General features: G+C 44.8%; 1 protein-coding gene across 1 annotated transcript in view; it reads right to left on the bottom strand.

The window, feature by feature from the left end:
* Positions 1 to 6,436: 6,436 nt before the first annotated feature.
* The window catches only part of LOC107276637 (uncharacterized), a 36,809-nt gene continuing 31,999 nt past the window's right edge, over positions 6,437 to 11,246 (bottom strand). The window contains exon 2 of the mRNA XM_015779274.3: positions 6,437 to 7,121. Within this exon, the coding sequence (XP_015634760.1) occupies positions 6,580 to 7,121 (542 nt within the window). The 3' untranslated portion in view covers positions 6,437 to 6,579. The remainder of the gene's footprint in view (positions 7,122 to 11,246) is intronic.

The following is an 11,246-nucleotide window of genomic DNA, read 5'->3' as shown; positions in this document are numbered from 1 at the left end:
TGTACTTCTACATATTTTGTCCTGCAATGTTTGTAAACTACCATCTAAATTTGTACTTGTAAGAAAACATCTCAGTACAACATCAACCATTAGATTAGTACAACATCCGTATTTCAATGCGATCACACCAACAACATTTTAGTAGAAAATTATCTCAGTCCAATAAAGCAGCAAGCAAACCAACATAACCAGTAAGCAGCAGCCAGCCAGCCATTACGAGCAATGGCTACTTCTAGGATCAGCATCAGTTCAACACAGTAGCAGAAGCAACAAGCAGCAGCGGCAGGCCAGCAGATCAACATTAGCACCAGCACAGCAACATCGATCAGTAGACCCAGCTACAACAGATCGCCCCTAGGTGTGGTCGATGGGAACCGACTCCTAGGCTACTCCGAGAGTCCGCTGCTGCCGCCGCCAGCAGTTCTCTAAACAACGGCGATGGACGGGACAGGGAGGTGCCAAGCCGACATGGAAAGCAGGCGGGAGTTGGGGTCACCTACGGCGATGGACGGGACCGGCGAATGTCTAGCCAGCTGCGTGGAAGATGGAGCCACCGGCTGCTTGGGAATAGCATCACGTTTCCGGTCGTTGGCGAGGGAGTTGGGGTCACCTGCGGCTGCTGGACAGGTCAATGCGGTGGTGGACGACCTCGCCGAGGACCTTCTGACGGGCAGGATTCCCCTAGCGCGCACCAAATCGCGACGGTGGAGGAAATTGGGAGGGAGAGGGATGCCCGATTTGTGGAGAACGAGATATGCGGAGAAGGGAATGTCAATTTTTGGGAGGAAGAGTAGGGATCCTGTTGGAGGTCAAATTTTACACAAAAGACCGAAATTTTGATATTGGGAAGAGTATGGGGGAACTGTTGGTGATGCTCTAAACATGGCTCCTAAAATTTACGCACACCCAAAACCAGCACCAATCATAACTAGATGTTGGGCAACTTGACGCGCTCCCAATCGCAGAAATCGTGTGTGGTCGCGCCAATTTTTCTTTCCCTCCCCATGCTTTCCCCAACCGCGACAGCTATTTCCCCGAAACAAATCGCCCTCTTTCGTTCGTCGCCCGCTAGGTCGAGAGGAGCCACGTCACCTTCCCCTCCTCGCACCAGCTCCGTTGTCAGCTCCATCTAGGTCACTGTCGGCCCGACATCCATAGCGCCACCGACCTCTAACCAGGTTGCCATCGACTGTCCATCTAGGGCGTTGCCGACCCTCCATCTAGGGTGCCACCGTCCGTCGATCTAGGACACCGTTGCCCGCCCATCCAAGTCGCCGTCGGGGCCATCATCATCCACTTCATTGGCATCATCGGTAGTCTCTGCCTCTTCGGCCACCTCGATGACGTGTGCTGCTACTGAATTTTTAGGTAATTTCAGAGTAATAGATCATTTCTTTTCTCTTTCTCTCCATGGATCTAACTCCCTTTGAGTTCAATTGAGGTTGACTCATATATATATAGGTAGTGCATCATGCACAGTAGTCATTTCTTGTTGAATGATGCAGTGCAAGTGTTGCTGTGATGATCTAGGTAGGTGCTAAAAAGAAGTAATGATAAAATCATTTGTTCTTAATCTACACCCTAAAGTTTTATTAATGAATTGTACTGAAACTATATTTTATTCAACTAGACAAATGGTACATGCTAGTTTCCTATACTTTACCGAGATTTTATTTTTGTATTGGTATAGTTGACATTTTTTTTTGCCTAAACTAGTATACCAGCTGCATTTCTCTTCTGCACAAAATAGTCATCGTGATCCTTTATTGCATTCATTGTGCAGAGAAATAGAGGTCGGTTCATTCTATTCCTACCAAGTATAACTAATGAGAGACATAGCATATAGCTAAGATAAATCAAAAAAAATTGGCTTAATACAATTCCGCGCTTGAATAAAACTGGACCGTAGGTAGGATTATCCTCTCAAGTGTGTGCTTCTCTGTTGCGATCAATCGATTCATGACCCATGATAGAACCGCCATGTTTTGGTGCATTGACAGAGTGCCAATAGCTATGCACAATTTGCGTTGCGGCCAAAAAAAATTCATCGTCGTTGTCGGAGATGATTCCTCCACAAGCCGTCGAAACGAGAAGCAAGGACTACTCATCATGGATCAAATCAACTGCCAAACCATTATTCATCACAACAAAAATAAGTTTTTCCCCTAGCGAAATTGTCGGATCAAATTAAAAAAAGGGACATGGTTGAAAGAAGAAAGTCCTAACATGAGGGTCGCCTAGGATATTAACATGCAGATTGATGATACGGTCGTGCAGAGGATCAGCTAAGTCTTCCGTTTTTCCACATTAGAGGCGAAATATTTCGTCAATACCACTGTGGCTGGTAAGAGATTCTCTAGTGGCAGCAGGAGCCAGTGTCGTCAGAAAGGGCAGCGGCAAGATAAGGAGAGATATGATCCATGCGTATGTTAAAAAAAAGGGTAACTGTTAACGACAGAATTTTGCATAAGATTTGGAGAGGAAGAAGAAAGATCGAGACGGATTTGGTGTGGAATCGAGTTGATCTCCAAGTCAGGCTGCACATCGGCTGAGTGTCGTATCGGCTGGAAAAAGAACAAAGGCTTAACTTGGCCGATATGGCAAGTAGACGATAGATATAACTTGGGCTCAGCAGGGCCTAGATTGAGGTAACAGTCATTGCCAATTAGAGATAGAGCTTAAATAAGGCAATTGTATCTATTAGTTAGGTTAGTTTAAGTCGGTTGTGATTAGTTTTGGTAAGAGACCACTGTATATGGTCTTGTTTGTATTTTATCTTTAGAAAATTTGAGTCGTGTCCATAATGGACTAAGTTTGTACTCGGGGTATAAATATGAACCCCATAGCTATGTAATATAGGAGATAATCTAATACAACTTCGGCACATTGCCACCCTTTTTGTTTTTACTTTTCGACGACTTTGCTTCGCAAGAGGTAACACGTCTCAATGGCTTGTGCTATTGGGGCTATTATGTCCCTTTAGATGTTTTAATCCTTTTATCATGATCATCTTCTATCATATGTCTTAGCTAATCTAGTCTTAGTATCTAGATTTATCTCTATCGGGTGGTTCTCGCTTTAGGGTTCTTGCCGGTATCGGCTAAATATTCCTATTAGATTATATTAGTTAAGACATCTACCATCCTGAAAAGTAAATATTTACTTGATTGTTTAGACTCTAGTTTTTTTTATCTACTTTGCGATGCATCATCCCTAGTCTTTTATCGAACCCTAGAAACTAACCTAGAAACAATTATAATTAAGGATAGTATTGGAGTTTCAGCCGATCCTACCTAATATACATGCTTCTTTACCAAGTTTTATGTAATTTATCACTTATATAGATAGATCACTCTATATAGTTATATCAAGGTAAATCGGTATCGGCTGTGCTATCTAAACTATTAACCGATCACAGTTTGATATTTTTATATAGATTGATTTGCCTATATAAGTTTGTACTAGAGTATTAGCTGGTACATTATATTTTTCTTGCTCTAAATGTTGTTCTATCGGCTATTTACATGATACCGTTTGAAGTCTATTTATCAAACCCAAACAAATGATATTATAGCCGATGAGACATGTTTAGGGTTTATTATGTTCTATCTTACCAAGTCCATAGCCGATCTGGTCTAACTATATCGGCTGAGACCACCAACAATACCCTATTGGCCTATCAGTCGATCGGCTATCGGTTGACTAATTGTAGCACGAGTTCCAATATAGTATGTAAGAGAGATGGGTGGATTAGATATTAATGATGCAGTATATATCTATAACTAACTATTGTATAAGTGGCTATTAGATTGGCTATATATGATATTTCAATTTTGGGAGCTAGTAGATGGCTATATTATTAAACTTGCTCTAATCTCACCTCTTCGTCTGTCTAGATTTTTACCCCAGCTAGTGAAATGCCTCTAATTTGTTGTGGAATTAAGAAAAAAATGGGAAAAAGTGTTCCATATCATCACAAGTTTCCAGTTTTAGTTTGATAGCACTGAAATTTCGTGTTGCACTTTAATACCGTTAGAGTTTCCACCGTTACTCTTCCTACTACTACCATTAAAAAAGCATCGTGAACTTTCGATGGTATAAAATTAAACTTGAAAACTTTCAATGGTATGGAACAAATTTCTAAAAAAATATATTTATATGAAACATCAGCATGTTACAACGAATAAATGTATTTTGAATTTTAAATTTTAGAATTAGGTAGAGGTTTTTTTATCTTCTTATATCTTAGTCATAAAAAAACTAGAGTAAATTGCACCCACGGTACAACAACTTGGCAGGTGGGTGCGATTCAGTGCAAGAACTTGAGAATTAAACGTCCGAGTGTAACAACTTGACAAGTGGGTGCGGTTTAGTACAAGAACTTGACAATTTAGTATTTTGGTGAATCAATTTAGCTAAGCATATGCTAGGTGAGGTTTTTCACGATGTCAATATGCCAATACACATTAATCCTATGGATATTACCTTATAATATTGAATTTAATCTTTAAGAATTATATTGCACATACAATTTACATTCAGTTACCTTTAAGAATTTTTTGTTTTCTTCACCTTCTCAAATATCAACCGAAATATAATAATTTCTACATCCAGTTTAATTGACTTTCAGTTATTAGCTATTAGAGTTATTAGTTATTAGGATAAAAATATAAATATGTTTATACAAATCCACGCTAGTATATTGTCAAGTACTTAAAATTTTGAATTTATATAAAAAATGCTCCAAATAATTAAGTTGTCACAACTTCTTAATTTATTGTATCAAAATCGTACCTACCTTACAAGTTATTGTATTTATACGATCACTTATAAAGTTCTTATACTAAATTGCACCTTCTTGCCAAGTGGTTGCACTAGAACGCTCATTTTTTAAATTATTATACCAAATTACACCCACCTACCAAGTTGTTGCACTGTGAGTGCAATTTACTCAAAAAACTATAATAGACTCAGTTGAAACTCGTCTTTGCCGGATTGCCAAGCCACAGGGCTAGGATATCAAATTAATCCATACCTTAGCAAAATAAAAGATGACACGGTGTCTTTTGTTTTATTTTAACTTCATTAGAATATGTTTTATATTCAGTAACGCCGGCTATTTCTAATTCAGGATACATACTCTATGTCCCATTTTGGTTCTGATTAAGGTGCAGATTCTTGAGGCCATAATAGTATAACCAGCGATGGATTAGAACTGAACTTGAAAAAGTTAAGGTTTAGCCCGTCAAGGATATTATATGGGATGCTCAAGCTATAGAACAATACAGGTAAAGGTTTTCATATATCTTATATGTAGTGTCGTGTGTATGAAAAGCGAAATCAAATTTGGATTGGAGTCAAATTTCCATATGGCACACTCTAAATTATTTTGTTTATATATTTTCATGCGACGTCGCCAACTCTCTTGGTGGGCGTCCACCCGTGCGACATCGCCGTGGCTGAACCAGAAGGCCACCAGGCAATCGGCATCAGACCCGGTGATGATGTCTGCTCGACAACCTTAGCCGCGTGTAAGTTTTTTAAGGCTATATGTTTGTAGTGACTATCTATATATATTTGTTGACAAACAAATTTGTCAGATGTAAATATGATATAATATTAGCGTAATTACATGTAATTATAATTTGTGAAATTGTATATAACTTTCCAAATTTCTGTGATAACATGTTATTTCCGCGAAGCGGTTGTCGTGGAACCGAATCCCCTCACCCATAAGTGTGCAATGATTTTTTTCCCTTCTCAAAATTTTGAAACAAATCCGATTTAAAATTATATGAAAGTTATATTATAGTTACAATATAATTACAGAATTATGTTGTATTTACATTTGACAACGACAAATGTGCAAAATCGCTTTTGTATTTTTTTTCCGCTATATCCACACAAACTTCACACCGTTTCTGCAATGCTGATATACTAAAGTTCTCTGCATATTGGCCGTTTCTGCAGAGCAGGCGGTAGATTATATTGCGCTGGATGAATGGATCCAACGCTGGTATACTGCATAGTGCATACATATTCTTCTCTAACATTACTATGGCAACTTGTACTGATGTGCTTTGACCTAACATTACATTTGACAACGATAAATGTATAGCAAAATCGCTTTTGTATTTTTTTCCGCTATATCCACACAAACTTCTCTGCATATTGGCCCTTTCTGCAGAGCAGGCGGCAGATTATATTTGCACTGAATCCAACGCTGATATACTGCATACATATTCTTCTCTAACATTGCTACGGCAACTTGTACTGATGTGCTTTGAGGTAACATTATTTTCCGACATTTTCATTGCGGGATATAATGAACGAACAACATGCATATTAAGAAGCTAACAATTATCAGTTATAATAACAATATGTAATCAAACTGTTTCACGATCCAGATTAATAAGCATTGATATTCAAATTAAGCGTGGTCTTCCTCTATAGGATCGATCTTGCAAATTACTGCGATTTTACCTTTCTTTTGTTTCTTGAATAGAGAGACTCGAAGCCAATTTTCTTTCATCTCTGGTTGTTTCCATTCTCTAGGTAGGATATTGCACTGCACCCTTCTCAGAGTATAAGTCCAAAGCCCTGGATGCAATAGGAGAGACAGTCCACGATCGTACACGGCTCAAAACGGTCCAACCGTGTACGTTCGATGCTTCCATCTGCAAGGCTATACCGTTCTAAGTTTCCACAGTATCCGAAGTAGATGGTATCAGCAGCGACAAATGGTAAGGTCTCCGCCGACACGGAGATCGCGCGGGACATGCTGATGAACAGGGCGCGCCAGTTGAAACCCTTTACCGGGACGAGGATCCCGGCATCGAAATCCACCCTCCACGCCTCGTACTTCCTGCTGCGCTTTGTTCTGTAGCTACCATCGTCATGAGCATAATGGTCTGGCCAAAGCATCCGCTGCACCAGAATCAGCTCCCCGCCATTGTCGACCAAGTGAAGGGTGCTCTGCAGCGCTCGGCTGGAATGGATCAATGAACTCTCAATCGCCATCCGCATCTGCGGCGGCGGTTTCCGGCGATCATCCGAAGCGATATCGAGCTCCATTATTCCCCTGTCGGTGGCGCGGTAGAAGCGACTGACGAATGGCAGAGCCGCGGGGGAGGTGTTGTACGTGCTGTTGTTGTTGTCGTCTATTAAGTTGCATGCACCAGCCAGTTGCACCTAGAAGCCTAAGCTGATAGGGAAAGGCGGACAATTCACTTTATACACTCCAACACTCCCCCTCACGCGAGACCCCCTCAAGTCTCAAGCGTGGAATATTGGAGTGTGCTGCAATTATTTTATTTAATTGCGCGCCAGCCAGGATTTGAACTCGAGACCTCTGGCTCTGATACCATAAAAGTGTGATAGGCTCAACACGATAGATTGGATTATCACATATGGTAGAGTACATATAGGCACATGCCTTCCATATCTAGCAACCGATTTATAGAAACAATATCGGAGAAGATTAAGGAAGGATGGCAAGGGATAAACACAATCTAACACCCCCGCAGTCGGAACGTCGTGGGAACGGACATTCAGACTGGACCGAAACTCCGAGAAGATGGCACTGGGCAACCCTTTGGTGAAGATGTCGGCAAACTGTGACGTAGTAGGTACATGTAGCACTCGAACAGATCCCGCAGCGACGCGATCGCGAACGAAATGTAGATCGATCTTCACATGCTTAGTACGCTGATGTTGCACCGGGTTAGAAGAGAGATAGACAGCACTAATATTGTCACAGAAAACCAATGTGGATCGGCTCGGAGGGGTATGGAGCTCATGAAGAAGCTGTCGAAGCCAGCAAGTTTCAGCCACCGCGTTGGCCACGGCACAATATTCTGCCTCGGCACTGGAGCGCGATACAGTAAGCTGACGTTTGGAGGACCAGGAGACCAAGTTGTCGCCAAGGAACACACCATAACCCGAGGTGGATTTCCTGGTGTCTGGACAACCTGCCCAATCAGCATCAGAGTATGCACTCATCCAATCAGCATCAGAGTATGCACTCAAGTCAACAGTGGAGGAGCGGCGGATGTGAAGACCATAATCAACCGTGCCACGGACATAACGCAAGATGCATTTGAGAGCAGCAAGATGAGGCTCCCGTGGATCGTGCATGTGAAGACAGACCTGCTGGACAGCATAAGAGATATCTGGCCTGGTGAAAGTCAGGTACTAGAGGGCGCCAGAAAGACTCCGATAGTCCGTGGGATCACGAACTGGGGCACCATCAGCGGCAGAGAGCTTGGCGTTGGTGTCAACAGGGGTAGCACATGGCTTGCAATCTGTCATGCCAGCACGCTCCAGAACCTCGAGGCAGTACTGGCGTTGACTGAGATGAAGACCAGAGGACTGCCGAGAAATAGAGATGCCCAAGAAATGATGCAAGCTGCCAAGATCCTTCATCGAGAACTCCGACTGGAGAGCACGGATGGTCCACCGAAGAAGTGCATCAGAGGAGGCTGTCAGAACAATGTCATCAACATAGAGGAGCAAGTAAACCGTGTCTGAGCCTCGACGGTAGATGAACAAAGATGTATCTGATTTTGCCTCAACAAAGCCGAGTGTAAGGAGAAAGCTGGCAAACCGGCTGTACCATGCCCGTGGGGCCTGCTTGAGACCATAGAGCGACTTGTTGAGACGGCACACAAGGTCGGGCTTGGTGGGGTCAACAAAGCCGGCGGGCTGAGTGCAGTAGACTGTCTCCTGAAGTGTCCTATGGAGGAAGGCATTCTTCACATCCAGCTGGTGAACTGGCCAATCGCGGGAGACCGCCAAGCTGAGGACAGTGCGGACTGTGGCAGGCTTGATGACAGGGCTGAAAATCTCGTCGAAGTCGATGCCGGGGCGCTGCGTGAAGCCGCGAAGGACCCAGCGAGCCTTGTACCTGTCCAGGCTGCCGTCGGACTGGAACTTGTAGCGGAAGATCCACTTGCCGGTGACGACATTGGCGCCATTTGGGCGGGGGACCAAGTCCCATGTACGGTTGGCCTGCAGCGCAGTGAACTCTTCCTCCATGGCGGACCGCCAATTGGGGTCGGCCAGTGCGGCACGATATGTGCGCGGAACTGGAGAGAGAGTGGTGGCACTCAAGTTGTAGCGCTTGACGGGTTGGTGAAGTCCGTGCTTGCCGCGTGTCGTCATGGTGTGCTCATTGATGATGGGAGAGATGCCGAGCTGCGTTGGCAATCGAATGCCGGGGACACGCGCACTGCGGGCGCGTGTGGCAGCACCAGTCGGTGGTGGTAGCAGGGGAGCTCACTCGGTGGGCGCGCTGGCCAACGAAGCAGGCGTCGGTAGGGGAGCCAGCTCGATGGGCACGCCGGCTGACCAGGCAGGCGCAAGTAAAGACAGCCCAGTCGGTGCGCCAGCTGACCAGGGCGACCGAGGGGCAGGCGGTCCGGTCGGCACACCAGCCGACCGAGTAGGAGTGACGGTTGGGCCCGACGGCCCAGCAGTGGTTGAGCGCACCGAAGCCTGTGCGGGGAAGCTGCGAGCGGCCGGCCCAGTTGGTGGAGTGGCCGGCCCAGTTGGTGGAGCGGCCGGCCGAGAGCGGCTATGCTCGGTGAGGGCCGTGGGCGTGCAGGCCACCGGGTCAGTGTGACCAGGGCGGCGGCGACTGCCAATCGGCGCAGGGAGAGGAGCTGAAAAATCCTCAAGAAACTTCAAGTCAGTAGCAACTGCATCATTAGTCATCTCAGCAAAAGGAAAACATGTGTCACGCCCAGAAATTTAACCCAAATTTCCAGACTATTTTGCGTATTAAATCCCTGTCCAGGACCAGCCAGGGTACACAAAACGACAAGTAATATACAGTTCCAAACGTAAATAAAGCGTAAAATACTTACGGAAGAGGCACTTAGTCCTCACACCGAAACAGAACGACAGCAGCGGAAAAAGGCGATCCTAGCGGGGCTTCAGCTCCACTCCACAGGCAAAACTCAACTGGGGTCTGAGCCTTGGTCCTCTAACTCCATCTTCAGATCAAAAGCACTACACTTCTGAAAAAGGGGGAATAATAGCAAGACTGAGTACAACCACCGTACTCAGCAAGCCACACCAACGATGCAGACGTGCAAGGGGATACAAGGAGGGGTTTGTGGCTATTTGCATAAAGGCAGTTGTAAAATATTTTATTGAGCAAAACAGTAAAACTATTGGGTAATTAAAGTAACATTAAAAACTCCACTGATCAACGCTACACCACGTTGAACAGGCCCAACCAACCCACCTGAATTACAGTGTATTGGGTCGATTTATTAAGATGGGACTAATCACGGTGAATCTGGTCGACCGCCCATAACCGCGGGCACGGCTATTCGAATAGCTTTACTCTGATCAGAGGTGTACAACTGTACCCACAAGACACAGCCCCACGACACGTTTCCGTGCGCCGACATGCCACCACGACATACCGGAAAGAGGCCGTGACAGGACCCTTCGCATAACCCCCTCTAGCCAAGCACACCACACCTCAGGTTTCACCCCCGTCCCCAGCGGGCAACGGGCAGTCCCCTCTCGTGCCTAGGTGAATCCGGAAGCGACAGAGGCCGTCGCAGGGCTCGCCCCGCTCCATCACGCCCACCCTTGCCTGGATGCGTCGACTAGAGGAAAGCTACACTACAAGCCCAGCCGTTGCCCACGCTGGCTTGTGGTAAGTACGATAAGTTCTTCCAGGGCATCCCGCGAACCGGTCCTTAACTGCCATGGGTGCGACCAGCAAAACCATGCACCCACAGCCCACTATTCAGTCGCATTTTAGTTGGATAATTACGACCATGAAGCATGGCCAGATGTCTCGAGCACGCAGCTCACTCTGATACTAAAAAGGTCTAATACTGTAATTATCCCATCAACTGAGCTAGTGGTAAATAAGCATCGCTAAGCATATAGTTCTAGCTGGGTCAAATAAGTAACATGAGCTAGTCGATTTATTACCCAAGGTTGACAAATGATAGATATCAAGTAAACATGGCACAAGCGAGCAGATAGGTAAACCCTGATCCCGTGTAATTAGCAAAACATGCATATTTATTTGCAAACAGTAAAAGATTTGTAAATTAGGATCAACATGCTCAAGGGGAATGTGTGACTTGCCTTGCTTCTTCAAACAATCTTCCGAACTCTTATCCTTGCGACCGCGATCTTCCGAAACGACGGGAACTACACGCTGGCACGCAAAACGAGGAAAAACTCTTATAAAAACCAAGCAAACAGTACATAAAAAG

Source organism: Oryza sativa, chromosome 4 (assembly GCF_034140825.1).
Source record: "Oryza sativa Japonica Group chromosome 4, ASM3414082v1".
Lineage (NCBI taxonomy): Eukaryota > Viridiplantae > Streptophyta > Magnoliopsida > Poales > Poaceae > Oryza > Oryza sativa.
The sequence above is the reverse complement of the archived record's forward strand: the minus strand, read 5'-3'. Positions and strand labels throughout refer to the sequence as shown.